Source organism: Zootoca vivipara, chromosome 4 (genome assembly GCF_965207765.1).
Source record: "Zootoca vivipara chromosome 4, rZooViv2.hap1.1, whole genome shotgun sequence".
NCBI lineage: Eukaryota > Metazoa > Chordata > Lepidosauria > Squamata > Lacertidae > Zootoca > Zootoca vivipara.
Genome location: NC_142587.1, coordinates 26,193,830 through 26,221,487, shown reverse-complemented (window position 1 = coordinate 26,221,487; position 27,658 = coordinate 26,193,830). Strand labels below are relative to the sequence as shown.

At 39.1% G+C, this 27,658-nt stretch overlaps 2 protein-coding genes across 10 annotated transcripts; one reads left to right on the top strand and one right to left on the bottom strand.

Moving 5' to 3' along the window:
- Positions 1-35: 35 nt before the first annotated feature.
- On the top strand, positions 36-11,458 carry LOC118085188 (F-box only protein 36-like). 7 transcript variants are annotated; one of them, XM_088668621.1, is made up of 6 exons: positions 72-241; positions 2,688-2,748; positions 5,587-5,789; positions 6,136-6,244; positions 10,329-10,501; positions 10,769-11,458. In XM_088668621.1, the coding sequence occupies exons 3-6, from the start codon at positions 5,694-5,696 to the stop codon at positions 10,931-10,933; spliced, it is 543 nt and encodes a 180-aa protein (XP_088524747.1). In that variant the 5' UTR covers positions 72-241; positions 2,688-2,748; positions 5,587-5,693; the 3' UTR covers positions 10,934-11,458. The 7 variants fall into 7 exon arrangements, with proteins under 7 accessions (XP_088524744.1, XP_088524747.1, XP_088524749.1 ...); XM_088668622.1 differs by having other exon boundaries at positions 96-241; positions 5,625-5,789; XM_088668619.1 differs by having other exon boundaries at positions 96-275.
- Positions 11,459-11,870: 412 nt separating this feature from the next.
- Positions 11,871-26,849, bottom strand: UPF3A (UPF3A regulator of nonsense mediated mRNA decay). 3 transcript variants are annotated; one of them, XM_035115524.3, is made up of 10 exons: positions 26,542-26,849; positions 25,241-25,347; positions 23,605-23,711; positions 22,063-22,161; positions 21,831-21,941; positions 19,044-19,099; positions 18,791-18,949; positions 16,846-17,003; positions 15,815-16,109; positions 11,871-13,922 (listed from the first exon to the last, which is right to left on the bottom strand). In XM_035115524.3, exons 1-10 carry the CDS (start codon positions 26,722-26,724, stop codon positions 13,749-13,751), a joined length of 1,449 nt encoding a protein of 482 aa, XP_034971415.2. In that variant the 5' UTR covers positions 26,725-26,849; the 3' UTR covers positions 11,871-13,748. The 3 variants fall into 3 exon arrangements, with proteins under 3 accessions (XP_034971415.2, XP_034971416.2, XP_088524736.1); XM_035115525.3 differs by having other exon boundaries at positions 15,871-16,109; XM_088668610.1 differs by having other exon boundaries at positions 16,035-16,109.
- Between the last annotated feature and the right edge of the window lie 809 nt (positions 26,850-27,658).

Here is a 27,658-nt window from a genome sequence, read left to right as displayed (position 1 = left end):
CAGCTGCTGCCCAACTGCCACTTGAGTTCGCCCCGCCCCCGCTGTAGAATTCGGCGCAGGCGCGTGGCGGCGAGTAACGTCGTTGAAATGAGGCTGTTGGGGAGGGAAGAGTCTGCTGGAGTCGCCATGATGCCTCCATCTCCCCGTGCTTCCCGACCCGTGAGGAGGAGATGGGAGTGGGACTCCTCCGTCATGGTGTTTACGTGACAGAGATTGCATGCTGCTTAGTTCTCGTGACTAGGTAGTCATCCTACAAGTTGGGGGCTCACATGACTGTAATTAATTTATATTATAATATAATTATAATATAATTTTTTAAAACTATTAATTAAACTATAATCATAGCTGCCAAGTTATCCCTTTTTTTAAGGGAAATTCCCTTATGCTGAATAGGCTTCCTCGTGAGAAAAGGGAAAACTTGGCAGCTATGCTATAATATAATATTTTTTCCTGGCAATTGTGTGTTGGTTTGTACAAATAATGATAGAAAAGCAGAAGGTTGGCTCCTGATTCTCTGATGTGCTATTTTTCAGTGTCCATCGCATAGGAAATGCAGACGAGAACTAGACATAAATTGTATGGCAGCCTCTCAATATGTCACAACCGCAGGGAAGGTTACCTGAATTCACCAGCCTGCTGATGAAGCCCTGGGGTGCGACAGCATTTGTTGCATTTTGCAGAGGATTCTGAGGGAATGGGCACACATTTACATCCTTTCATTTGTATGCCACCTTAAAATCATGCTTGAGGCTGCTTACAACATTTTTTAAAATTACTTGATTGAATGAATCTTTATACAGCCCTATACCTGGGGGTCTCAGAGCAGTTCACAGAATAAAATCAAGATATAAAAGCACAAAATACATAATAAAAACAAAAACAACCCAATTGCCCCCCCAAAACACATTTTAAACATAACCAAGGTTGTCATAAACACTGAATAAAACACCAGAAAGTACACAACCAAACTGAACGATTTCCACGTAAGTCATAATCAGATCTAAAACAAAGATGCAAAAAATAACAGGAACAAACTCCACTCCAACAAAATCCCCTAAACTATACCTCAGCCCAAGAGTGTTCAGCAGCCTCAGCTTTTGTAGCTGGAGTCAGTCTGGGCCCTGACATTTGAACTTTGTATATAAATAGCACATGTGTGTTGCATTTCATTTGTTGGGGGAGGGGTGGCTCCACAGCTTTTCTCCATAATATGTGTGTGTGTGTGTGTATTACACTGTATATATATTACACACACACACACACACACACACACACACTGGCAGGCTTGTACCCAGCATTGCTTTGGAACTCTAAAAAACCGAAAAAATCTGTGAAGTTTTGAAAGGTTCAGTCTTGATTCAAAACGGTACCCAGTTGTACCCAAACATAACAGAGATGGACACCTTGATCTCAGGAACCACCACACTTAAATTTGGTTAAAATTAGTGCAATTTCTAAAGGCTCAGTCTGCCATCTTGATTCAAAGTGGCATGCAATAGTATCTAAACTACGGTATTAAAAAAAAAAACCCTGCTCCGTATATCAATAACTATGCAAAATTTGGTTATAATTTCTTAACAGCTGTCCAAATGCATAAGACAAACAACTTTTAAATATATATTCAATATTTGGCATCTGATAATATTACCTGAAAATAATCATGCATCTGATGAATTGGTGTCTAATTCCTAAATGCTTATACCTCAATATTCCTGTTAAGTTCTTAAGGTGCCACAAGACTATATGTGTATTCATTACACACACACACACACACAGGCTGAAACACTGATTCCTCAAAGTGCAGTGTTTGCTGACCTCTACCGGCTGATAACCTAAAAACAACAGTAACAAATTAGAGCTGAAATTTGAAACATCCTTATTTAAATAGGGAAGAAATACATAATATATTTCTGCAACTAAAAGAGTATAATCTGGTGTTCTTATGTTACAAGAAAGGAAACTATTTTTGTTACTTTGTTGTGTTGCTGTTGCTGTTGCTTTTTTTCTTTTCTTTCCATGCTGTGATTTATTATTTCTGCTACGGTACTTTGAGTGATCTACACATAAAGGAGCATCTTTCCCATTATCAACAAGCAGGTAAGGCCTTGCTTGTAGTGCTATTGACAGATGTGATCTGTGCAGTGCAGGGCTTCTTCTGTCATGGTGCCTTGGAATTCATTTCCATTGGAGACACATTTGTCCCCCCCACCCCATTGGTTGCTTTCAGGTGTCAGGTGAAGATGTATCTGTTCCTTTGAGCATTGATGAGTTCAATAACTAGCTTATCTGCATTAGGAGTTTCTATTTTATTGAAATGTTCTTGACAATGGGTATTGGTTTTATGGTTTTAACATACCTATTTTGCAAGGCTTTTGGTAATTAGCTCTGAAGGATATTAGTAAGAGGATATATTAACCATATTTAATCCTCCACAAATCCATGTGTGTAGGTTAACACAAAGAAAAATGAAAATAAAATTCCTTCCAGTAGCACCTTAGAGACCAGCTAAGTTTGTCATTGGTATGAGCTTTCGTGTGCATGCACACACTTGTTTTAAATATGTGGGGCTTGTGCATAAAGTAGCAGAATTTACATTCCATCATTAGGCGGATTTTGTGAAGTATAGGAATAAGTTTTAAAACCATTTTTTTAAAACCTTTTTTAAAAAAAGATTTATTATATTCCAGCTCCTTAGGGCAGCTGCCTCCCTTTCCCCCTTATTCAATAAAACAGACCACAGACTACAAGGTAAGTTTAAAATAATTTACTTACAGTTACTTACAGAGACTTGCATATTCATTAGTAACAACAATAAAATGCAGGAAAATGTTCTTAAAGGTTGTGTTACCAATCTATGAATGATTTTAATTACTGTTACTATTTTATTATCTTTGTGTTGTGTTTTAATATGGTTGTTATATATTCCTGCCTATAATAAATAAATGACTAATAAACTGAAATCAATATAAAATATAAGTTTTTAATAGGCAGCAGCTGCTACGTATTACGGGTGGCGCTGTGGGCTAAACCACAGAGCCTAGGGCTTGCCGATCAGAAGGTTGGCAGTTTGAATCCCCATGACGGGGTGAGCTCCCATTGCTTGGTCCCTGCTTCTACCAACCTAGCAGTTCGAAAGCACATCAAAGTGCAAGTAGATAAATAGGTACCGCTCCAGCAGGAAGGTAAACAGTGTTTCCATGTGCTGCTCTGGTTTCGCCAGAAGCGGCTTAGTCATGCTGGCCAAATGACCTGGAAGCTGTACACCAGCTGCCTTGGCCAGTAAAGCAAGATGAGCGCCACAACCCCAGAGTTGTCCACGACTGGACCTAATGGTCAGGGGTCCCTTTACCTTTACTATGTACCAGATGTATTGTTGTAAGAATTTTAAGGTTTAACAGTGGAACCTCGGTTTATGAACCCCTCGGTTTACGAATTTTCGGTTTATGAACGCCGCGAACCCATCTTGAAGGGATTAATTCACTTTCCATTACTTTCAATGGGAAAGTTTGCTTCAGTTTATGAACGCTTCAGTTTATGAACAGACTTCCGGAACCAATTGTGTTCATAAACCGAGGTACCACTGTATATATATATATATATATATATATATATATATATATATATTGTTCATAAACATGTACATGAATGTACAGGCACATGTACAGGAAGACAGGCCTGAAAACCATTTTGACTCCCAAACTGACCAAATATTTCTCTGCGAGGAGGGAGGAAATGAAAAAAAAACCCTTTGTCTCTCTGCTCACAGATCCTGCCTTAAGGGCACATTTAAGATATTAATAGGGTGTGAGTCTGTGTCCTGGTTCAGGAACTAAGTATTCATCATTTCAAAAGACTGGCTAGGCCCCCTGGTAATCCAACATTAACAGGTAACTTGCCAGACAGGAGATACCGTGTTTCTCACATTATAAAACACCCCTACAAAATAAGGCATGGCAGGATTTTTCTGAGGTGGCAAAATATAAGGCATACCTCGAAAATAAGCCATACCGCAGGTCTGTGGCAAAGAAGAGGAAAAGGAAGGGGGCTGCTCGGAACCGGCTGCTGCTGCTGCGTTAACCCCTGGGCCCCGGCTGCAGCCTTCGCGGGCGCCGCGCGAAGCCCCGCTCGCAGACAGGCAGGCGCGCGAACGAACGAGGGAGGTGAGGAAATGGCCAGGAGAGGTTTCCCACCCACCCCTCCTCCTCCCTCGGCCTTCACATACGATAGCTGGGCAGCCAGTCACTGGCTCTAACTACGGTATGGACTTTTTACCTCAGGCGGGGAAATGGGGTGGGGGTCGGTTGGCGGCGAGGGAGTGGCGGAAGGAATCTGAGGGGTTGCATGCTGACGCGCATCTTGCCCCCGCCGCGCAAAGCAGGCTGAGGATGCGCGCCCGGCTGAGGCGCAGGCATGGGGGGGGGGAAGCAGCAAACCTTTCCTCAGGCAATCCGAAATAGACTCCCTTGCCTGCCTGCCTGACTCAATCAACTCAGCAAAACCACCTCCGCTCCCCAGCTCACTGCCCGGTGTGGGAGCGAGAGGACACACACTCGCAACAGGACACGCAAAACGCGATAGCGGGGGGAGCTACTGCACTACCCATGTACCGTAATAAAAATAAGACATCCCTTGAAAATAAGCCATGGTGTGTTTTTTTGAAGAAAAAATAAATATAAGACGTGTCTTATAATATGAGAAACACGGTAAACAAGGTACTCAGATTTCTGCTGTAAACCGCCCCTTTCTATGATGTAGGATGACGTGCCTGGGGGTTGGTCTTGGGCTACACCCCTACTGTGATGTATGTATGATGTATGTATGATGCTTCTAGAGGTGGCTCTGATTGGAGTGGGGGATTTAAAATTGTTTATTTAAGGGCAGGACACGTTTGTTTGGGGTTCCTTCCTTGTTCTCCTGCGTGAGGGGAAGGACCCTGCTGCAACAGCAAAAATAAAGGCTTTGCTTCTCAAGATTCTCTGGTTGGCCTCTGTTATATTCTCTGACTGAAGGAGAACCCAATAAGGGCTCTTGTGTACCCCATAAGGGAATAAGGCCAGATTTTATTTATAACAGTAGGTTGCCTGCTTGGGTGGGGGATAAAAGTCACAGCTTGGCTATCAGAAGCTAGCCAGTGAATGAGATTAAAATCTGAGTTTTTGCAGTTGGTTGTTCTAAGGCTGTGTATTTTTGCGATGATGACAACAACTGATGTTCCTTTAACAAAATTCATTGTGTGAATTAGTTAATGATCACTTGTTTGCTTTTGTATGCTCAGTTTTGAAGCCTAGAAAAATATATTTTTTTTTGAAAGGAAAGTATAATAAAAAAAGTGCTGTGTTCTTCTAGGGTAATTGACCCTCTGGCATCTGTAATACTACTTCTGGAAAGTGGGGAGTGCAAAACATGCTTATGAAACCAGTGTGACTTGGGGCAAAAAAACAATGTATGCATAGAATTAGACTGTGTTTTTTTGTTTGCTTTTAATATTATCCTCCTGGTGATATAAATATTGAACACCTGAGTCCTCCTTGGGTAAAGAACCTGAGTTCAGGAATGCAAACACTAGCCAGCCATGTATTTATACAGCACGTGGAGTTGGCTGAAGTCAAGTCCTTCTCATATAGAGTCCATAGAAACAACCTTGGGAGTCTGTGATCTCTATTGCAAGCTGAAAGCAAGTAGACGGAGTCAAAATGACTTCCCTGCTGCAAGAGAAACTCTATGAAGCTCACACTCAGGCACCTCCTCCCAGTAAAGACTTTCATCACTTGACCATCACAAAAAATGAGGTAAAAAAGAGACAGATTTCTGGTTGGAATGTGTTTTTCTGATAAATCTGCATTTGTTGGATAGCTGATAAAGGCACAGGGTCTCTGCCAGGAAGAAAAGGTGGGCAACCCCAAGCATGGTTGTTCAGGCAAATCTGCTAGGGAAAAGCAAACAAATTGTGATAATAATCCTATCATTGTTTGCTTTTATTTTTGTAAGCAATGCAGTTAATTACTGCACAGATCTAGGTCATGATAAAGTCCTGCATTTTCTGCTTTATATCTGGACTGACTAGGCTTTTGATAAAATAAAATAGGACATAATAATGCCCAACCTGACTCATTATTTTAAACCTGAATGTTTTAGGTTATCTGGCAGTCCTGGAGGATTACATTTCGACCAGATCGAGAAAGGATTTGCCCAAGAGAAGTGAAGAAACCCCATAAAGATTTTCTCTTGGATGAACCATTACACAGCAAGTATTGAGTGGGCAAAGAAATAATAGAATTTTGATTACCCACCCTTCTGAAAAAAATGTTGTTGTGCTGTGTCTAATGGCCATATCCCTGCTTTTACAATCTAATCATGTGCACGTTAACTCTGAAATAAACCCCAGTGAATTCAATGGGACTGTCTTATAACAGACTGATCCTATGTATGTTTACTTAGAAGTGTTGCATTTTTGAAGAGGATTTACTCACAATAAAGGGTGCATAGGATCACACAACCTTGGGATGAATATTTGGGCTGCAATCCTAGGTATACTTCCATGGGATGAAGTGCCATGAAACTCAGTTTGGGATTACATCTGAGTAAATTTGCTCAGGATTGGATTTAAGGTCCTAAATTTCTTTTGACTTTTCTTATTAATAAACTTTGGCTGTGCAGATGGAACATTCATAAAAGTGAAACACTGAATTCCATCCACTTACCAGGAGTAAGACACATTTAATTCAATGGGACTTATTTCTGGGTAGACACAATTAGGATTGCGCCCTTGGTTGTTTGTGAATAGTCATCTAAATGTTCCAAGTGCACTAGAAACATAAAGTAAAGGACCCCTGGATGGTTAAGTCCAGTTCAACTTGACTATAGGGTGTGGTGCTCATCTTGCTTCAGACCGAGGGAGCTGGTTTTTGTCCACAGACAGCTTTCCGGGTTATGTGGCTCGCATGACTACACCACTTCTGGTGCAACAGGACACTGTGACGGAAGCCAGGGTGCATGTAAATGCCGTTTACCTTCCTACTGCAGCAGTACCTATTTATCTACTCGCATTGGTATGCTTTCAAACTGCTAGGCTGGCAGTTTGAAACATAAAGTGAGATCACAGGAGTGTAACTGAAAACCTCAGATAATTCCCGAGTAGTCCATTTCATTGTTTTTATGTTTGTATTTATATTTTGGATTTTAAATGGTTTTGTTTGTTTTAACTGCCTTTACATTCCTTCTGGAAATAGAGAATTGAAACTACAAATTATGTTTTAAGAAGTCAGTCTGAATTTCAGATCAATATTGGATGGCTAATGTAAATAAACTGGATGGTAAACAATTGAGAATGACTGCATTGGGCTCTCAAAGTAAAATTACAGTCATACCTCGGTTTAAGTACGCTTTGGTTTGAGTACTTTCAGTTTAAGTACTCCGTGGACCCGTCTGGAACGGATTAATCCACTTTCCATTACTTTCAGTGGGAAAGTTCGCTTCAGGTTAAGTATGGACTTTCGGAACCAATTACAGTCATACCTCGGGCTAAGTACGCTTCAGGTTAAGTACAGACTTCTAGCACCAATTGTGTACTTAAACCGAGGTACAACTGTACTCATTAAGATGCAGGGGGAGACAAATACACAGTGGTTAAACATACTAAGGTGCAGCATCAAAATACTTTTAAACAAGTGAAAAAGGAAGCTAGTACTAAATGTCAAACTTACATGAATACTAAAAAGGGTACTTTTTTTTTCTCCAAGTGTGTGCTATTGATGGACCAGGTCAATAGAAATTATCGTCTAATATTCCATTCTGTAGGGCAGGGGATATGTAGCCCTTTAGGTGTCATTGGATTCAGATTCTCATCAGCTGCATCCAACATAGCCAATGGTCTGGGATGATGGGAGTTGTAGTCCAGGAGCATATGGAGGATACCATGTTGGCTAGCAATTTTTTATTAAAAACCCTGCTAATTCCTTGTCACCTTCTAAATCACAGTTTAATTCTTCTAATTTAGTTAGAAATTATACCCCATGCTAAATGGAGTTATCCCTGTTCAGCAGTTGCATTATTGACAAAAGAGTTTCACTGACAAAGTCCCAAGGAGAATGACATCGAGACCTACCTCCTTATCTTCCTGTTTCCTGGCAAATAGTATAGTATTGCAGTATGCTGAATAATGCTATCAACCAAGGTCATGCTATACAGTAGAACAGAACGTTTAGTCAGAGAAAAACAGAACACTTTTAGTGGATTTTTAAAATGTAACCCTCAATTTGCCAAAAAATTCCATCAGTAGCCATATCAAGCCATATCCCTGCTGTCAGGTAATGCTTAGGTGTTAACTAGGCATAAACTAGTCTTGCTGCAACTGATAATCTCTCATCCCTTCTTGAGTTGGTGATGTTGGGGAAGATGAAGTTAGTGAGCAGGGAATTTCTGAAGGAAAATTAAGGGAGGTCTGCCTTAATGGATTAATTCATAGATCCATTGCAATCCCTAATATATAAATCAACTTTAATTTTTATTCAATGGGAGAAATATGTCTTAAAAGATAAAAAGAACTTTAAAAGTCAAATCTCTACATCAGTTCTTACAACCACCGGTGACATCATGTCAGGGCAGGTGTCATGTCCTCTGCCAATTGCACGACAGGCTAATGCTGCATGCATAACTCCATCCAAGTTGCTGCAAGCACTCAAAAATCAACTCTTGACAGCAGTGTGTAAAAAGTCAGTCCAGGAAAGGTTATGTGAGTGGCACTAGCCTTGATACAATCACCTGGGGCTGAAAAGAGCCAACTTGTAAACTACCCAAAGAAACAGATATTAAAATGTTTGGGGTTATTCTCATTATCCTACTCATATTGAAATACTGCCTCTCAATGAGGCCAAAAATAAATTCACAAAATATTTAGGGGTATGCATACCCTGCGTCGCCCCAGAAAAAAGCACTGGCTATAACATTGACTTTTGAGTACACACGTGTTAATGGCACTTAACCAGCATAAACCAACCATCTTGGGGGGGCGGGGAGTTACCATTTGATCCCAAATCCAATAGGATTTTCGTTGGTTTTTCTTTCTTGATTTTCTGTCGCCTTCTCCCTTTACCAAATGGGACACCACTTTCTTGACCCAATGTCACCCAATCTCCCTGCAAACTAATCAGGATGAAGACTTGATAAACCGGTTGAAGCATCAGTTGGATGTACTTTAAGTGTATGGTACAGATCTGCCCAATCTCTCATTTGTTTCCATGGAAATATTTGACACTAATGGAATGCAGCGTCAAGTGCCAAGCAGTTAGTACATTTACTCCATAGGGTTAATTTTGTTTCGTCCCCTGTTGCTTTTTAAGACATTCATTCTATAGACTTAGCTTTTTGTTTTGGTTATGTACTTAACGAATAGTGCTAGACCGCATGGTTGTGGTAGCTATGGAGAAATCCTTTTATCATTCCTAATACCTTAAGCACACACAGCAAGCCTTTGTGCCTTTCTGATTATTATACTTCAAGTCAATTTTATTTATATTTGGAACATAAAAGGCTTCCAGAGTGCAAAGGGCTGCAGTGTGTGCATTGCACTTAAGAACAAGAATTGCTTTAAACAGTGTTGGTGAGTGCAAATAATATGCCTTTCAATATGACATGCCTGGGCAATTCAGAATTAGTATTCTACTTAATGATTATCATGGCAGCTTGCCATTTACTCTGTGCTAAATTGCCTATTCTTAGTATGATAGACTGAATTGCCCTTCTTGTATCAGGCTTTCCACCAATGCACAGGACTTATCCTTATCTGCCTTATGGGTGCTTCCAGACTGTTGCTGTATTCAGGCTTGATTCAATCACATACAGTAGTGACAAATTCAGGTTGCAGAATTAAAGCTGATTTGGTGCTCTTGTGCAAGAAACCCACTTCCCCACAAAATTGACTTTCTACAAGAAGGAAAGTGACAGGGAAATGCATTGAAAAGTGTGAGATAACAATTGCTTCATGCAAATTATTTAACTTTCCTATAAACAAACAAGAATGAATGCTCAATAAACAGGTCACCTGGAAGTAGCCTAAGTTTCAGTCTTCACAGTCATCGGGTATCAGATTAATTATATTTATTAATAGAACAACCATGCAATCCTGTATACACTCAGAAGTAAACCATGTTAAGTTCTATGAGCCTTACTTCCAGTTAAGTTAGGAAACAGCAATAGAATGAAGTTTCTCTTTCTTCCTCTTGGGTTTTTTTTGTATGTGCCCTTTCTCATTTAGCTTAGCACAGTGCCTTTCACTTTGGCAGTATTCCTGTTTAAAATCTGTTTGCTTGTATATTTTTTCTTTTACTCAGAACAAATGCAAGGTGTCTTTGGGAAGAAAACGCTAGACTACATTCTCAGCTTATGTCAAGGACACTATGACTTCCTCCATCGAATTCCTGACCATTTGATCATACACATATTGTCATTTCTTAATACAGAGGATATAAGGCAATTGTCACAAACATGTAAAAGGTTTCGGCAGGTAAAAATTATGACAAATATGTAATCTTGATAAAATAATTTTAGTTATAGACTTGGTGTAAATGGAGCTTTACAGAAGTAGCAAGTACGATCAGTTACCAGTGACAGTTGCCATGTAGAACCAGAATAATGAGAGCTTAAGAGTAGACCAAAAGATTTGCAAGTCATGTTGTAGTCTGAAAAGCAAACAAATCTATTGTAAAGAAAATGAGAATCTGGCCTACTCACACGTATTATGTATAATATATTGCAAATATTTACCTTTTAGCTATGCAATACTGAAGAATTTTGGGAAAGAAGAAAAAGGGTGCAAGATAAATACACTCTTGATATACAAACTGTCAAGGTTTCAGCTTACAAGAAGCCCACTAATTTCAGACAAAGACCAGGCTTTTTGCCACAGATGCAAAGAAGGCAGACCACATTCTTCTGAAACTGATTGCAGATCAAGACTCCTGCATTCCACTTCAGCTAAAATAATCCAGGTACAAAAAATGTCTTCAGAGGCAAGTCTTGCTATTTCAAAAGTTCACCAAGCTGCTACACAGGAATGGAGGAGCCTGCACCCAGTGATGCATGTAACAATATACTGAAGGTAAAACGAAGCCAGAAAGTGACATTGTAAAATCTTATTCATAATGAAGAACACACAACATAGAATGAGGCGTTTTTGGACAATAAACACTTCACAGCACCAATGAGCTTTGGATCACATAAATATTCTTCATGGTGCAGAAGTGCATGTCTTTTCCTTTTCAGATGCACCTGTGTGTTCTAGAAGTGGCAAGAGGTTGGTTCACTAGCAGTAAATGTAGGGAAATGGCTTTTCAAGTTGTGTGTTGTTTACTTCTCAAAAACATGTTAAGATGTTGCAAATAATTGCACAATTTTTCTCAAAATCAGAGAAACAAGTCAAAGAGAATCATGTGTATAAATAATAAAAGTAATGTAAGATCCAGTAGGTTCCCTATGTTTCTGCCTTTCCGGGAGAAAGTACACAATACAGTTTTAATCATATGCTAAAGACACAACTCTTTACCTTGGCTTTGACACTTGAGATGTATATTTTTAGGCCCCATCATATTATTGTGAGAGTAATTTGTTTTAAATTCTTTTAAATGTATTTTAAATTGTGACCTGCCCTGAGGCCTTAGGGTGAAAGGCAGTACTACATCAATTTTGTTATTGTTGTTATTAACTTTTGGTCTAGTTTTTCTGGTTTATCATCTGGGAAACAAAAGAATAGTTCAAATCGAGTGGAGAGTCAGATTAGCACAGTACTTTTGAAGCTGGTTTGGTATTTTTAATCCATGAATCCTATTTTTTTAATCGATTTGGTATAGTAGTAAAACACATCAGGCGAAGCACTATTCAGATGATCAGATTTCAGTTTAATATTCTAGTGGTTGAAGGTCCAGATTATCACCTTTATTTACATAAGAACAATCAAATGCTGATAGGATGACAGTAAAAAAAGGTTGAGGACATGATGTAAAAAAGTAGTCAAAAGAAGATCTGTGTTTCAGGTAAACAAAAAGCATATCAGTATTGTCAGAGTGATGCTCTGATCTCAAGGCCTGTGTAGTTGCTTACTGAGGATACTAAGAACAATATATACACAAAAAATGGATTCTTAACAAGCACAATAAACAGAGGGAACGGTCGTAGCAGTTTATTCCCTCAAAAAAAAATCTATTTCCATAGCTTTTACCTATAAACAGAAGTGTTTCCACTGGTGACTTATGTAAAAACATACTATATGAAAAATTAACATACAAAACAATGTCACTTATATCACATATTAAAAAGTGGCAAAACCTTTAAATATGCTATTTCATGACAGACACAGCATTAAATATTCAGGCTTTTCTCTGGTTTAAACATACAAAACCTTTTACAAGGCAAAAGCAGCTTGGAAACAAAAGAACACAGACACTTACCTGATGTTCTAGCAAATGAAAGAGCAAATTAGACATTACAGCACCAGACCCATGGGTTGCTTCTGGATTCCTATAAAGCAGAAAGTGCCGACCCACTCCCCCCCCCTTTCTCCCTTGAAACTGCTTGCCCAAAGCTGGTTTTCTTCAGATGGGGTTTTGAGTCTGAAAGTAACTCCTGTTGTAATAAAAGCACTTGGAGGCAGGAGCAACTGACCCAGTGGGCAGAGCTGCAACCCATTAGCTGCTTGCTGGGAGGGAGAAGCAGCTTTTGGCTAGAGGAAGGAAAACTTTAGCACTCTCATCCCACCTGCACATGCTAGGCTTTAAATCTTCCCACTCTCCTTCATTGGAATTTGGCACAACCCCAAATATAATACATGGATCATGCTGCCTTTCTGCCTAGTTTACCCCTGAAAACCAAAGTAAATGGACTGAGGACTGCAGACACTGGACACAAATGTGCAAATTGTGCGTTTTAACCACCCATGATCCTGCAGTTGAGTACTGTCCTGTAATAATCATTTAAACATTATCTTAATTACAAGGGTAATTTGCTGTTTATAGTTCTTTATGCAGCAATGCACTTACTAAACTGGGACTTAACTCCTTACAGGGCCAGGCTTGTGTGTTATTCTCCCGACTGATGTAAATACAGTTACACTCTGTATAATGTCTTATTCTTATGGTCTTGTCGTACTGAGACCTGTTACTGCAATTTATAGAACATAAAATGCCTCAGTTAAAACTGATGGAAATGCATGCTTTAAAGAATTCCACTAGAGTGGAACAGTGGAACATTTCAGAAAAGTTTCATGCAAAACAAAAAACCTCAAAATATGCTTGGTACTATCAGAAACTTCGAAATTCTGAATTCTACTGTAATATTCAATAACATTGTGTCATAAATACCCTTCCCATTTCTCAAGCCACAGTATGCCCTATGCCTTTGTGAGCCATCACTCCATTATGTATAGAGGCACATATTTGCGTAACATGTCAGTGATAATGGGCAATGAAATCCACCTGAAGAACAACCTTTAAAAGTCATGTACTATCATAACATACCATCAAATATGTATCTATATGCATGGGGATGAAAGATGCCTTCACATGCATATAGCTGGAAACAGAGTAAGTGCACAGTGATGATATTCTCTTGTAACATTTATGTAACGTTGCCTGTGGCCTAAACTTCTACTAGAAAACTATTTTAAAAAGATTTCTTGGTAACGGTGGGCCAATTCCAAGAACATACAATATTTTGCGGGACACTAAATCTTAAATGCTGAAGTTTCTGTCCATCATGTTTTATTCTGCCTCTTCGCTCTTCTCAGAACCACCTCCAGGTGAATTGTCTGCTTCATACTTTCTATCATAAGCTTCTTCTGAAGACTTTTCAGTGCAGTCATAGGACCTACTTGTAGACCCCGTATGTGTTCGAATGCGAACTCCTGGCTGGTATAGTTGCATGGCTGGCCGATCCTGTGCAGAAAATAAGAAGAAAAAAGATTAAGGCTTGGAGAAAATAATTTATTATCCACAGGAGATCTCAAAATGTCTTAACTGTTCTGCGAAAGAAAAGAGGACTTTTTTGACGAACTGATTTTACAACAAATGGGAAAACTAGGTTATAAATATCTTACACTTATTACCTCACTCTTAGCCCCTGAGAGCCAAGTACTTTAAGCAAATTAAAAGAATACTGGACAAATTCAGATTGCTGTTTTGGGAGGAAAGTGATGCTTAAGAACACAGTAGCAAAGATGGAAAATTTCACAACCCACTATCAAAATTTTAATCTGTTATAACAACTAGAAGAAATATGGCTGCAATCAAATATGGGCACAAACAGTTTCAAACACGAAGACAGTCCACAGTTTCCAAGGTATAAAGGTAGCATAATAACTTAATAGCTCACCTATCAAAGTAGAGCTTGATTTAATAATCTGGCTAGCCAGTAAAGGTTTAACCATAACTTCTTGTTGACACAAACTCTCCCAGCTCACTAAGCCCTATTACCTCTTCAGCTTTAACACCTCCTCTTCCCAGTCTTCCCCCCGTTTTCCCTCTGACCACTCATCCTTGTGCCACCACCACTCCCCAGGCTCTCAGCCTTCTTCCCTTGGTGATTCCCTAGCTGGTCCCTCCCACCATTCCTCTGTCTCCAACCAGTGAATGACAAGGCCTTATAGTAGCATAAGACCAAAGCTGCAATTCTGAACAAACCTATTGGGGAGCATGTCCTATAGAAGGGAGTGGGTCTTTATTTCCAGTAATCTTGTTTAGAATCATGCTGGACATCCCTGATAAATTGTAGTTAACAGCACAATCTCAACCATGCCTACTCAGAAGTATGTCCTAATTAAATGTGGCTCACTTCCAGGTAAGTGGAGTTGGGATTCCAAATGACAAGCAACATAGCCGGGTTATCTAATGCACAAAGAATGATGTCGTTGCTGGGTCACAGGAACTAATTCTTTGCAATGTTACAGCTACACATATCCACAGGGTCAAGTGTAAGAATGATACCTGTGTGTAAATTACTGATTTGCTGGGCTACATCAATATTAACAACAGCTAAGCTGTTAAATTACTGTACTTTGAAAATCTTCATAATAGAGTCATACCTCAGAAGTCAAACGCCTTCCCAGTTGAACGTTTTGGCTTCCGAACGTCGCAAACCTGGAAGTGATTGTTCCGGTTTGTGAAAGTTCTTTGTAACCTGAACTTCCTTCGCGGTTCCATGGCTTCCGCTTGGCTGCAAGAGCTTCCTGCAGTCAATCAGAAGCCATGCCTTGGTTCTTGAACATTTTGGAAGTTGAACAGACTTCTGGAATGGATTCTGTTCAACTTCTGAGGTACCGCTGTATTAGTTTCTGCTTCTTTTTTAAGATCACTATGTACTCAACTGAAGTAATGATCATGGTTTCCACCTCCTATTATTTTCACTGGTAGCAACGTTACTTCAACTTAGATCGTTTAGGCTATTGATTCCCTTAGCAGTAATATAGTAGGTCCAAACATAAGGGCACAATATGTTTGAGTGATTAGAGTATAGGTTATCAGGGAGAGCATAAGCATTCTGAAATGTGTATATTAAAACAGATAAACATTTTTTTAAACAACCCAGATTCTAAGAACTGTGCTTCATAAAAGCATGCATTTAAAAAATGCAAACATAGACATCATTAGCAGCAAAGACAGATTCCAATACCTATCACTTTAACCGCTTTTGCTGAATTAAAAAAATGGAGGTTTTCATTTTAGTGAAAATCAAATGTTTAAAAAGTTCATGCTGAGATGTCAAAAGCAAATCTTGTATGACCTTGAAGTAATTTTACTAATGAAAGATTATCCTAAATGAATAAAAGAACCTTATTTCTTATGCGCTCCTTTTTGGATGCCATGTCATCACACTTGTCCTCTTTACCCAGTTTGTCTACTGTGTCCACAGTGAAGCTGTAGTTGTAGTTCACTTTCTTCCCTCGATCTTGGCTGTATCCTTTCCCCCACTTCACCTCATCTTCATTCCTTCTCACAAACTTGTCAAATTCATAGTGACTTCTGTGCTTTCGGCTATCATCCAGTCGATACCTTTGTCTCTCAGGTTCTTTTTCACGAAATCTTCTCTCTGAATCTCTTTGCTCTTTATCGCTATCATTTTGAGACCTGTGTTTTAAAAAATGAAAAATCCAAACATAAAAAATAAACTACTTAAAACTCAGGTAACAAGGCATATGATGCCTAAACAAAGCTCCCAGGTTATTTAGTGGAGTTGGAGTAAGGGCCTATTCAGAAGCAAGTCCCATTGCCTTCAATAGGGCTTATTCCTAGATAAGTAGGTATTTACTTCTGAGTATGCACATAGGATTGTGCTACTTCGTGCTACATGTTTACCATTATTAAAGTAAAAAGGAAGGGTTTTGGAAATTCAATAATTTATTTTGTATAAGGTTAAGACTTACAGATCCTAGGAGTCCCGGAATGTCAAGAGTTGGTTACTCCTTTTTTTCTATAACTTGCCTAGCTTTGGATGCCAAATTTTGGTTATTTATTTGATTGATTGATATGAAACATGAAATTTATTATGGTCAGAGACCAGCTTGGATTGATTGATATAATGCCCTTCACCCTAAGATCTTGGTGGTGGTGGTGTTACAGAATAATATCAGCTCCCGGCAGTGTGATACGAGCATGTTGGAAGACAGAGAAAAACTTCATAAAGCATGAATTAAGGTTTGTTTGTTTCCCAAACTATAATTAAGACTATTAATATAGTTTATTGGATTCAGATGACAAGCTATGATTACTTTTGGAAAAACCCAGAGGTTTTAAGTCAAAGGGATGTACCAATTTAAACTGCCTTGAGGATGCAACTTTATCTTCAAGATAAAGCACTACTTACTTTTCCTTAAGTTCCTTCAGGGAACCTTCCAGGGGCTTAGATTTTATACTCCCGTGCCCAGGTGATTTCTCCCATTTACTCTCGTCTATGTCAGCTTTTTCTTTTTCTCTGTGCTTTTCTGTGGCTTGCTCATCGCCTTTCTCCGGTTTCTTAAGAAGCTAAAAAATATTTTTGTAAAATATATGACTATTATAAACGTGTTTTCTACATCTTTACAAATGTTAACATCTTACAGAATACACGGTTTTCAGGAAAATCAACTTATAGCATACTTGCTTGATGTGTCCTTAGCCACCGCCCCCCAAAAACCCACCCATATGACATCAGCTTTCAAAAAACAATTTAAAAAGAAATCACGATGCAGCAACAATTAAGCATTTGAACAAATATGCCTAATTTCAGTGAGAGAATTAACCACAGACCAAGATATCGCCTGTTGAAATGAATTACATTTTATAACTGCTTAGCACTGATGAAAGAATCTAGAGTTTCCACATTCTTGATGCAAGGCAGTTCTGCTGCTGTGGGTCTAAAATATATAGAAACCCTCAAGAAGAAATGTCATATCTAGATCTAATAACTGAACTGTAACAGTTACCAGCATCTCTTAATACAAATTCAGCTAAGTATATAAATTATAGATATTATGGAAACTGATTGACAAAGCATTAACTCCCTCTAATGTTCTGGCATTTTCTGTTCAAACATGCTCCTCAAATATATTGCATTGTTTAACTATAATAGTACTGTATATGGTTAATGTTTAGAATGCAATGAATACACCATATATGTATGATATTGTGTGTGTATACATATGTAAGTATGTGGAAATATATCCCTCTTTTAAATGGGCACAGTTCATTCTGCCAGAGATGGGATGTGGTCTCTGTCCCCTGGACTTTTTCTAAAGAATCTCAAGAGGGAACCACAATTATTACTGCATGTATTAATTCATGCAAGGATCAAGGATATATTTTATTCAGTCCCTGATTTTTATTTGCCTTTTGATATGCTGACATTTATCCTAATGTAAGATAATCTTACGAAGTTCCCAGTAGGGAGTTCCCAGTAGGCGTTTCACATTTCCCCTATAACCTCTGAAAAGCCACTCTGGAGACCCAGGAATCCTCCTGAACAATGTATGATGGCACCCAGGAGCTGCCAGGTGAAGGAGGGAATCGAAAACTTTTCATTTGTGAGCTTCCTTAAATTAATGTATCTTTTGATCCAAGCCTAATTTGGGGTAATTACACCATCCCACATCACCCTCTCCCTTGCTCAAAAGGTTTGGGGACGGGGACTCAGGCAGCTGTAGGGATAAAAAGATAGGTGGAAAACTTCATTCTATAACCTTCCTTAAGTTAACTTATCTTAGAATTCTAATCACTGTTGTGACGTTTCTCTGTTCTGTATATTGGGGAGGGGGGAAGCTTAAAAAAATAAATAAAGATCTGATTTTTAGTTTTGCAACATAAAATTTATTTCTGCTTTTACTTTCATGATCTGCAGAATTTCCAGAATTTGAAACCATATTTTATTGACACAGATAACTGCCAATGACAATGGTTCAGTTTAAGAACTTCAGAATGGTAACTATTTTCTTGAGTTAGGAGTGGGAAATTTACACATCTACTTTGCAATGCAAGACACAAGATTCAAGAAGTCACATTCTACAAGTGCTCAGATAGGTTTGGCCCTCTACAAAAACAAAACAAAACACAACCCTCTAAAAATAAAATTTCTGTAATAGGGAATCCAAATACTTGGCTGAACTCAGTGACTTGAGTATACTTCCTGTGTTCCTAATGCTATAGTCCTAACCCACTGATATGAAATCAATGAGACTTCTTCCACATGCATGGCATTTAGGGTAAGGATACACACCAAGCTAACCTACTGTAACTCTGGTACATCTGAAAGATGGGAGATAGCAGGAAAATAATACCTTGATCCTTATTTCTTTTTCAGCCATTTTCTTTTGCTTTTCTGCTTCTTTTCTTTTACGCCTTTCTTCCTCTCTGCGTTTCCGCTTCTCATCTTCCCTTAGGCGTTTTTTTTCTGATTCTCTTCTCCTTCGTTCTTCCCTTTTCTCTTCTCGGATTCTCTAAAACATTGGAAATGTTTTATGTAGATTTGTAGAAATATTAAAAAGAACTTAAAGCACAAAGTTTAGGGCTTAGTCCAAAACACAAACATACCTGTTTTTCTAATTTTCTATTTTTAATATATTCCAAAAGTGGTGTTGTTCTTCTAGCTAAAACACAAAAAGTGATATAGTATCTTGTTTCTAATATGTAAGATTGATTATAAATGATTTTGGCATTCAAGCTTTAAAAATGTAATTACTATATGACAATGAACACGATTTCATAATGGGCCATATAGAAAGTCCCTGTTACTCTAGTACATAAAAGCCACTCATTTCTTATCATAATAGTTTAGAAAATCAGTAAAATTAGACAAGTATCTGAGATTATTTGATGTCTATCTGAGATTTTATTTTTCTGTAATTTTTTTTTATGGATGCAACCATTTAAAGGAGGAAAAATCTGTGCTGCACAATACTGTTGTACCATCTTCTAACTGACTGGTTGGTGTTTTGATTGCATGCAGTGGTCTTAAATTAGCCTTGAAAAGTTTGCCATTAATGAAATACACATATGTGTAAAATTCTTCCTACAGATCTGTGCAAAAGTAGCATCTAGTTAATGGTTAAACTCCTGAAAACAGTGGGGGAAAGATTGACCTGTGTACACAATCATAATTTTAATCTTGATCAAATAGTGATAGAATGAGTGGCAAAAGCATTGGAACATCAATATGCACACTTTTTTCTGATTGTCATGTAAAATTTAGCTTCTGGTGGTGCCTACACTGATTCCTGTGCATTTTCACTGTAGACACAGCAGGTCAGTTGCAGGTAAAATCAATAATAATTTCCAAAGTGATCAAAACACTTCTCATATATTTTCTCTACAATCCTTACAACAGGTGGATTAGGGAGAACTGATTATGACCTGAGGGCCAGATTGTTCTCTCCCTACCCATAATGGGCCAGGCTTGACAGGTAGGTAGGACTGTCCACCTGTCAATCTCTTGATGATACAATGATGATACGATAATGATACAGTGCCAACACAGGTCTCGCAGAGCACTTTGCATGAGACTTGGCAACACTGGACAATCAGCTTCAAACCTTTTAGCTGAGCTGTTGGGGTGGTGCCTATGCTTTGGCTGAAATTGCCTCGTGGACTAAATGGGGAGGCCTGGCAAGCCTAAATAATCTATATAAATAAACAGACCCACAGGCAGAAGGTTCCCTATACCAACCCTGTAAGGCAGTCTGTTGTAATAAACATTATAGATCTGAAGCCAAGAGATAATGGTCTAATGGCAGCCAGTGAATCCACAACTAGCTAAAGATTTGAACCACATATGTTGAGCATACCATGTGCTCTTAACTACCAGCTTATACCAGCACACTCATATTTAATGCTGTATTGACCCATAGTTAATTATCTGTATAGTTAAGTCCTTAAAATGTATACATTTTGGATCAAAATATAAGTTTGTGTAAATGGATATCAAAACTACTACTCTACCTCAAATCCTATAAACATCCAATTCATACATTATTGGAGCAGCATGGAAAGCAGTTCCACATTATCAGATCACCCACACTGGTTTGTTGAATGGTATGGTTCTTTGGCAGACATAAACTGTTCAGCAACCTAATGATAGGTAAAACTGTCAGTTCAGCTGACCCATGTTCCTTTTTTACAGGCGTTATTAATGTAATACAGGACTGGATAATGGGTTGGTTGGGGAACTGTGGCTCTCTATATATTGTTGGAATACAACTCTCATCATCCTTGAACATGCTGTCTGGGTGTTATGAGAGTAGGAGTCACATTATTCACAAATCTGTCCTCTCATATGTACATAATTAGGACTGAGATGTATTGGAAATGCCTTGTTATCTCTTTGATTGCACTGCATATTATTTAGATATTTTCCACACTCCATTTAATTAACCATCTGATTAACAAAGTAATTAGGATTTCTTCCACAATTTTGGTAAAATAAGATTATAGTACATATTCAAGATTATAAATACCCACAGAAATAGTCTGTACTGTATAACTTTTTTAATAATTAGGGAAGTTACTAATAACAAGCCAGGAGTTTCATCCTAGAGATCATCATCAGCATTCAATATTGAATGCTTATTAACTGCTGAATCTATATAAAGTAGTAGTAACTGTGTTGTTAAATGAAAATTTTTACCATGCTGGTAGCATTTTGACCCCCTCTCCAATTCCAGACCTTGAGTTTGCAAAGAGTTTGTTTTTATCTCATTCGCTTTAATTGGGATCAAACTCCAATGCAAATCCCTTTCAGCAAAACTTCCCTTTCAGTGAAATTTTCAATGTTAAAATTAACATAATGAAAGACAGGGCTGAAACTACAGAGCAACCCCTTCTTTATTGTAGAATAATCTCTTGATTATAGGAGAAGTGGCACAGGTTGGGGAAAAGTTTTGTGTATTTCTAATAGCCAACTGGTGCCTTTTATGATCTTAAATAAATATCAGTGTTATAGAGGCCAGTGTAACACACAAAACTTGGATTGCACACAATAACTTATGAAATTAAGGAGTTTTAGGTATAAAACATTTTACATTTATACCACTAGCCCACCAACAGTTCGTGATCATAAAATACCACTACTGTAATGATATCTCACAAACCTCATAGCTATATGGACATAGTACAGGCCTGCAGAGTACTAGTTTTCCAAATCTGTTGTTCAGCTAATGTTTGAAAATAAACAGGGGATGTTCTTTTTATTAAGAACTTCTGAAATGGTGCTAGAGATAACCATAATTTAATGAATATAACCTCAAGAGTGCTAATGTGAGACTAATAAAATATGATCATATAATTCAGAAGCATTCACTAATGGAGAAGATCAGCTTAACAGACCAATGAGTTCTCTTGTTTTTGCCTCAATCTCTCCCAGCAGAGTCTCAGGGTTAGCACATATTTTTTCTTCTTCTGCACAATAACTTTCTAAAAATTTTCTGTATTCTGGATCTATGAAAGAAAAAAAAACCAGTAAGAAAATTAAGTGTTGTATGTCAAATATATTACATGAGAAATTATCCATGAAGTGCAGTAAATCAGGAAAATGTTTTCACCATGAAAATGAGCTTACCATCTTCTATGCTTCCAGCTTTTGCATCTTTCTTCTTCAGCTTCTTCTTAGAAATCTTTTGGAATGGTGCAAATTCAACAACAGCTGGGTATTCTAAACCTTAAAAGAACCACACATTGGCTAAATGACTAAATGTAATTAATATGCACATTTTGAGACTGAGAGGAACTTACTCCCAGGTCCTTGAACTGCCTTGATCCAGAAAAAACAACAACTGTAGGCACATACAAGCACAGATAATGCCAATGCAGATAAATATGTGTTGGGTTGGTCACATCTGCATCACAATGTTTATTGAAACTTCACTACTCTAGCTAGATACATCTCCTAGTGCAAATGTAAATCTCAATCCATGGCCATTAGTATGCTTATAAGCAGAGGTGGTCTGGAGACAATTTAAACAGTTGGCACAAAAACCTTTTCATTTTTATTTCTTTAAACCTGGCAAAAAAATATGTAACATAGCTCAAAATAATTAATATATCAACAAAGATGCCAATACTCAATGATCAAAGCATTTAGATAATGTATGGTATGGTTATACTTCATTTTAAAGTGATTTATTCAGTCTCTTGTAATTCATAGGATAGCATTCCTACTTAAGGGTGAGGGATACATCATGTAATAAATAAATAAATAAATAAATAAATAAATAAATAAATAAATAAATACACATAATAAGTAAATAAATAAATAAATAAATAAATAAATAAATAATGTCACTACACAGACATTAACCATATCTGAAAACTTCAACTGATTTCAAAGTACAACCTTGTCTTTGTCAATCACAGACCCATCACTGGAAATGAATGCACATAAAAGGATGGCTTTGGGTGGGATTCCTGCTACTGAGAGAACCTTGAATGATAACCAGTGAGGCCCCATCTAACTTTGTGCTCTTCTGAGTTTACCATAATCAAACATAATGCAACATTTTAGAGGTCAAGAAAGAATTCTCTGAAACCTTGACTACAGCATACACAAACATGATTTCTAAAACATGGTACACCTTTGGCAAGTCTGAACTTTGGAAATATTCACCTAGCTTTTCTTTCATTACATGGCAATATTAGGTAAAGGTAAAGGGACCCCTGACCATTAGGTCCAGTCGTGACCGACTCTGGGGTTGCGCGCTCATCTCGCATTATTGGCTGAGGGAGCCGGCGTATAGCTTCCAGGTCATGTGGCCAGCATGACAAAGCCGCTTCTGGCAAACCAGAGCAGCACATGGAAACGCTGTTTACCTTCCCGCTGTAGCGGTTCCTATTTATCTACTTGCATTTTTTTTTAGGTGCTTTCGAACTGCTAGGTTGGCAGGAGCTGGGACCAAGCAACGGGAGCTCACCCCGTCACAGGGATTCGAACTGCCGACCTTCTGATCAGCAAGCCCTAGGCTCAGTGGTTTAACCACAGCGCCACCTGGGTCCCTACATGGCAATATTAGCTATTGTTTAAAAAAACACAAACCATCTACCCTTTGAGGATATATAACTAGTTGTGTGGGTCTTAGATTTCTGGCCATAATAAGGAATGGGTTACCTTTACTGTCTATGAAGACATAGCCATCAAAGCGATCTCTAAAAAGAAGGATGTCATCAGGATTTCTAAAATTAATATATGCTCTTGAGTAGAGATGAGGATAAAGACTGAAACAAAAGTGAATGTTTTGTTAGGAAGAAAGGTAAAAGTATAAATTACAGTAATTCTATTAATATTTATGTTTATCTACATTAGATTAGCATTTCAAAGTAGGCATGCTTTATATTCCTCCACATCAGATAATTGTTGTTGTTATTTTTATACTGCCCTTCATCTGCAGATTTCAGAGCAGTTCACAACAATGAAATAGGCTCCAGACATTCCACACCTTAGTCTGTGCATGTAACAAAGCATCTCATGCCTTTTAAGAGTTTGTTAGCTAAGAAATTTCTATTTCATTATCATTTTTATTGTAATTATCACTAAGTTCAGTACGTATAACTCTCCACTCAGTGTCCAAGTCTGTTGTAATTCAACCAGCCCATCTTTTAGTCACTGTCCTCCTGCATCTCACCTTCAATGATACAGTGTTTTCTAGGCTACAGTGAATCCACTCATCCTTTGGCTGAGAGTAGTCTGAGCACAAAGGGCCTGAGGAACCATGGATGCTGTAAAATCCAACATGGGAGGGCTTCAATTGAAAGATAATGTGCCTAGAAGAGCAGTGCAGCAGACACAGAAGAATGGTAGGGAAGGATATTTCTGCTGAATCCTCTCTGCACCTTGCTTTCCATGAATACAGGGTGTAGGATAGTAGCCATAGACTCCACAGCAAAATCAAACAAGAACAAATGATGTGTCTGAATCAGAACTTCTATTTTGCACCAGCGCTGTTTTGGTGTCTCTAATTTGGGCTTCCAATATATCCCAAAATGACACAACAAAAGCTACTGAGATCCCACTTTCAGCAGGGATTATGTGACCAGGCCACTACAATTCTACAATCATGTAACTTAAAAGCCTCATATCCTTACGAAATTTGCAAATATTGACAGTGTTTTAAAGTTTTGCTCTTTCTCATAGCCTAAACATTTTGTTCTATTTGTTTGGTCACAGCCTAGAGAAAAAAGATAAGAGATGATAACTCACAGAACATGAGCTCTGAGAGGAAGGTAAAAGAAGAACCATCCAAGCTTTAGAGCTCTTATCACCTGTTCAAGAAAATACCACTAGTCAAGCTAGTACGACCACTGCTTTCTCAGAGGCTTTGTAAGGACTTGTATGGCCTGAGGGGAGGTGAAGACATGTGAACTAGCCCTAAATATCCTTAAACACACAAGTAGCTAGAGTGTGGCTTCAATAAGCACAATATATAAAGTAGATTTTTAGATAATCTTTCATCATATTCTCACAGGTCAGTGTGTCACATCCAGACTAATGGGAAGAAATCCATGATGTCACAGGCATACATCATGGTAGATAATAACAATAAGGCAGCTGCATTTCACACACATTCAACTCTTTAAAATGCTTTAATATTATATATGTCATTACCGTGCAACAAAATGTTTTCATAATTCTGCTTGTTTTTAAAGTGTAATATAGAAGAATCTGGATGCTGTTGGTATTAACAGCATGATGCAAGCACAATTAAGATGCCTCCTTTTTTCATAGAGACAATTGACTATGTTCTCACCTGGGATCAGAGGTACAAAATTCAAAATAATCGTGAGCAGGAAGTGGATGGAGCTGTTCCTCCAGCTGCTCCTTGGTAAAACTAGGAGGTAGCCGCCGTATAACTACCTAGAAAGCATCACATATAAAAGCGAGGATAATCATTCAGGAGTATTCGTCTTATTATTTTGATTCCGTGTTTGGATAAATTCCATGTTTGGATAAATAAACACCTCCCATTAGTATTACTCAGAATTACAACCGATTTCTTAGAAGACAAAATGATTCTAGTCCCCAGGTCTGGCCTCAACACACGTATTCCTGTCATGGAATTCTACTCAATATTGATCCAGAGCAGAACTCCAATGTATAGTTAGCATAGTAAAAACTTAAAAACAAATGAGCATAATGGTCTGCCAATCCTGAATGTATTGGATTTGTGACCATTATGCTCATTTGCCTTCAGTAACAGTAAAGCTCTGTTGGATAAAATATTAATTGCCTCTGGTCAACTCTCACAATTCCCGGCATTATGCATTACATTTTCCTCCAAGGAGCTCAAGATGGCATACCGGCTCCCCTTCCTCCCTACAGAAGCCATGTGAGGTATGTTAGTGCTAAATTCCATCACCCAGTGGGGATTTGAACCCCAACAGCCCATCACTCTAACCACTACACCACACTACATACTTTTTAAACATCGACTTGGAATCCCCTTTCGATAGTGAATGGGCCGGGTAACGGTGGTAAGATATCGCCTGCCTCTTTAACCAGATGCAGAGGAGGGTCTGAAGCGGATCATGGCTTGTCCAAGGCGACAAAGGTGGTCTGTGCCCTGCAGAACGCCTTCCACCAGATGTCAAGGAAATAAACAACTATCTGACTTTTAGAAGACATCTGAAGGCAGCCCTGTTTAGGGAAGTTTTTAATGTCTGGTGTTTTCTTGTATTTTTAATATTTTGTTGGAAGCTGCCCAGATTGGCTGGGGAAACCCAGCCAGATGGGCGGGGTATTAATAATAATAATAAACCAATAATAATAATAATAATAAACCAAGATCCTGAGTCCCCTTGGCTAAAAAGCTGGGCCAGCAGGTGGAGCAGCGCGCAAAACGCCTTCCTCTCTGCGCATGCGTTTTTACCTGTCCGCCAGCCCTTCTTTTCCTCAGCGTTGCTCACCTTGGTGCGCGCGCAAGCACACATACACACAAACCGCAGCTCCTGCCCCGCCCTCTCTCGTGCGCTGTCCCTGGTGCTGGAAGGGAGCCCCGCCCACCTGTTCCATTCCGCCCCTTCCCTCCCCCCTTCCCCAACAGCTTCTCACTTTACTAAGAGCCGCTCTTTTATCCTCCCGCTGCGGTTTCCCCGGCAGCGGCGGCAGGCTGGATGGCGGTGGTGGCAGCGGGGGTGGTGGCAGCGGCGGCGGAGGAGGGGGCGGCGGCCCCGGGGACGTCGGAGGGGACTCTGGTACCCGACGCGGGGATTCCCGCTGAAGCGGAGCCTCCATGAGGGGGCAAGTTGGCGGCCTCTCACAAAGCCCTCCGCCGGCTGTCAGCAACGGTGTCTCTAGCGCGCATCAGCGCCGGTCCGACCTCTCTCAGCGTCCTCATCCTCCCCTCCCCCTCTACCTCCAGTCAGCCAACCGCCAACCCTTGCCGGGAAGCCTCGCGAGAGCCAGACCCCTCGTTCCTGAGGAAAGTCTCGCGAGAGGTGAGAGGAACGGGTCGACAGCCTATAAGCGTCTTCAGAACGAGTGCATTTCAAAGATGCGACTACCACCTGTGCATCTATTCGGACTCTCTTTCACGCGCGCAAGCGGGGCGGGGTTTAGAGCGCCAGGGACTATTGTAGTCCCGTTTGATTAGAAGAATCGAGGACCTTTGGCTTATACCCTTTTAAATTATTGGCTTGCGGTGGGGTTTTGGTTGTTCTTGCTTTTATTATGTATTTTGTGTTTTTTTATCTTGCATTTTTAAGCTGCGAACTGCCCTGAGCTCTACGGGTGAAGGGTAGTATACAAATGAGTACGAATAATATTTGGTTCTGAAAGTAGCTTACATCACAATAACATGAAATCACATATTGAGACATTCAATAGCAGCAGAACAGATCTAAGTGCAAAATCCCTACCTGCTGCATTTTCAGAATTCTTGTGCAAGAACAGCTCTTTCCTCCCACCCTTTCATTTTGCTGTTTTGCATAATGAGGAATGGGTGGGCGCTCTACAGCTGTCACTGGGCTTCTGATTTCTCTCAGCTCCAGCCTACATGGCCAGTGCTCAGGGATCAGGAGTAATCCATCAACATCTGGACAGCTGCCTCAACTGGTTCCCCATCCCTGATAAGAGATTATGTTAAAGAAGCATAATGTGATAAGCTTCCCTTTCAGTTCAAAAGGCTCACTCTAGAAATGTGGCTGGAAAAAAGTATTTTTGAACAAAG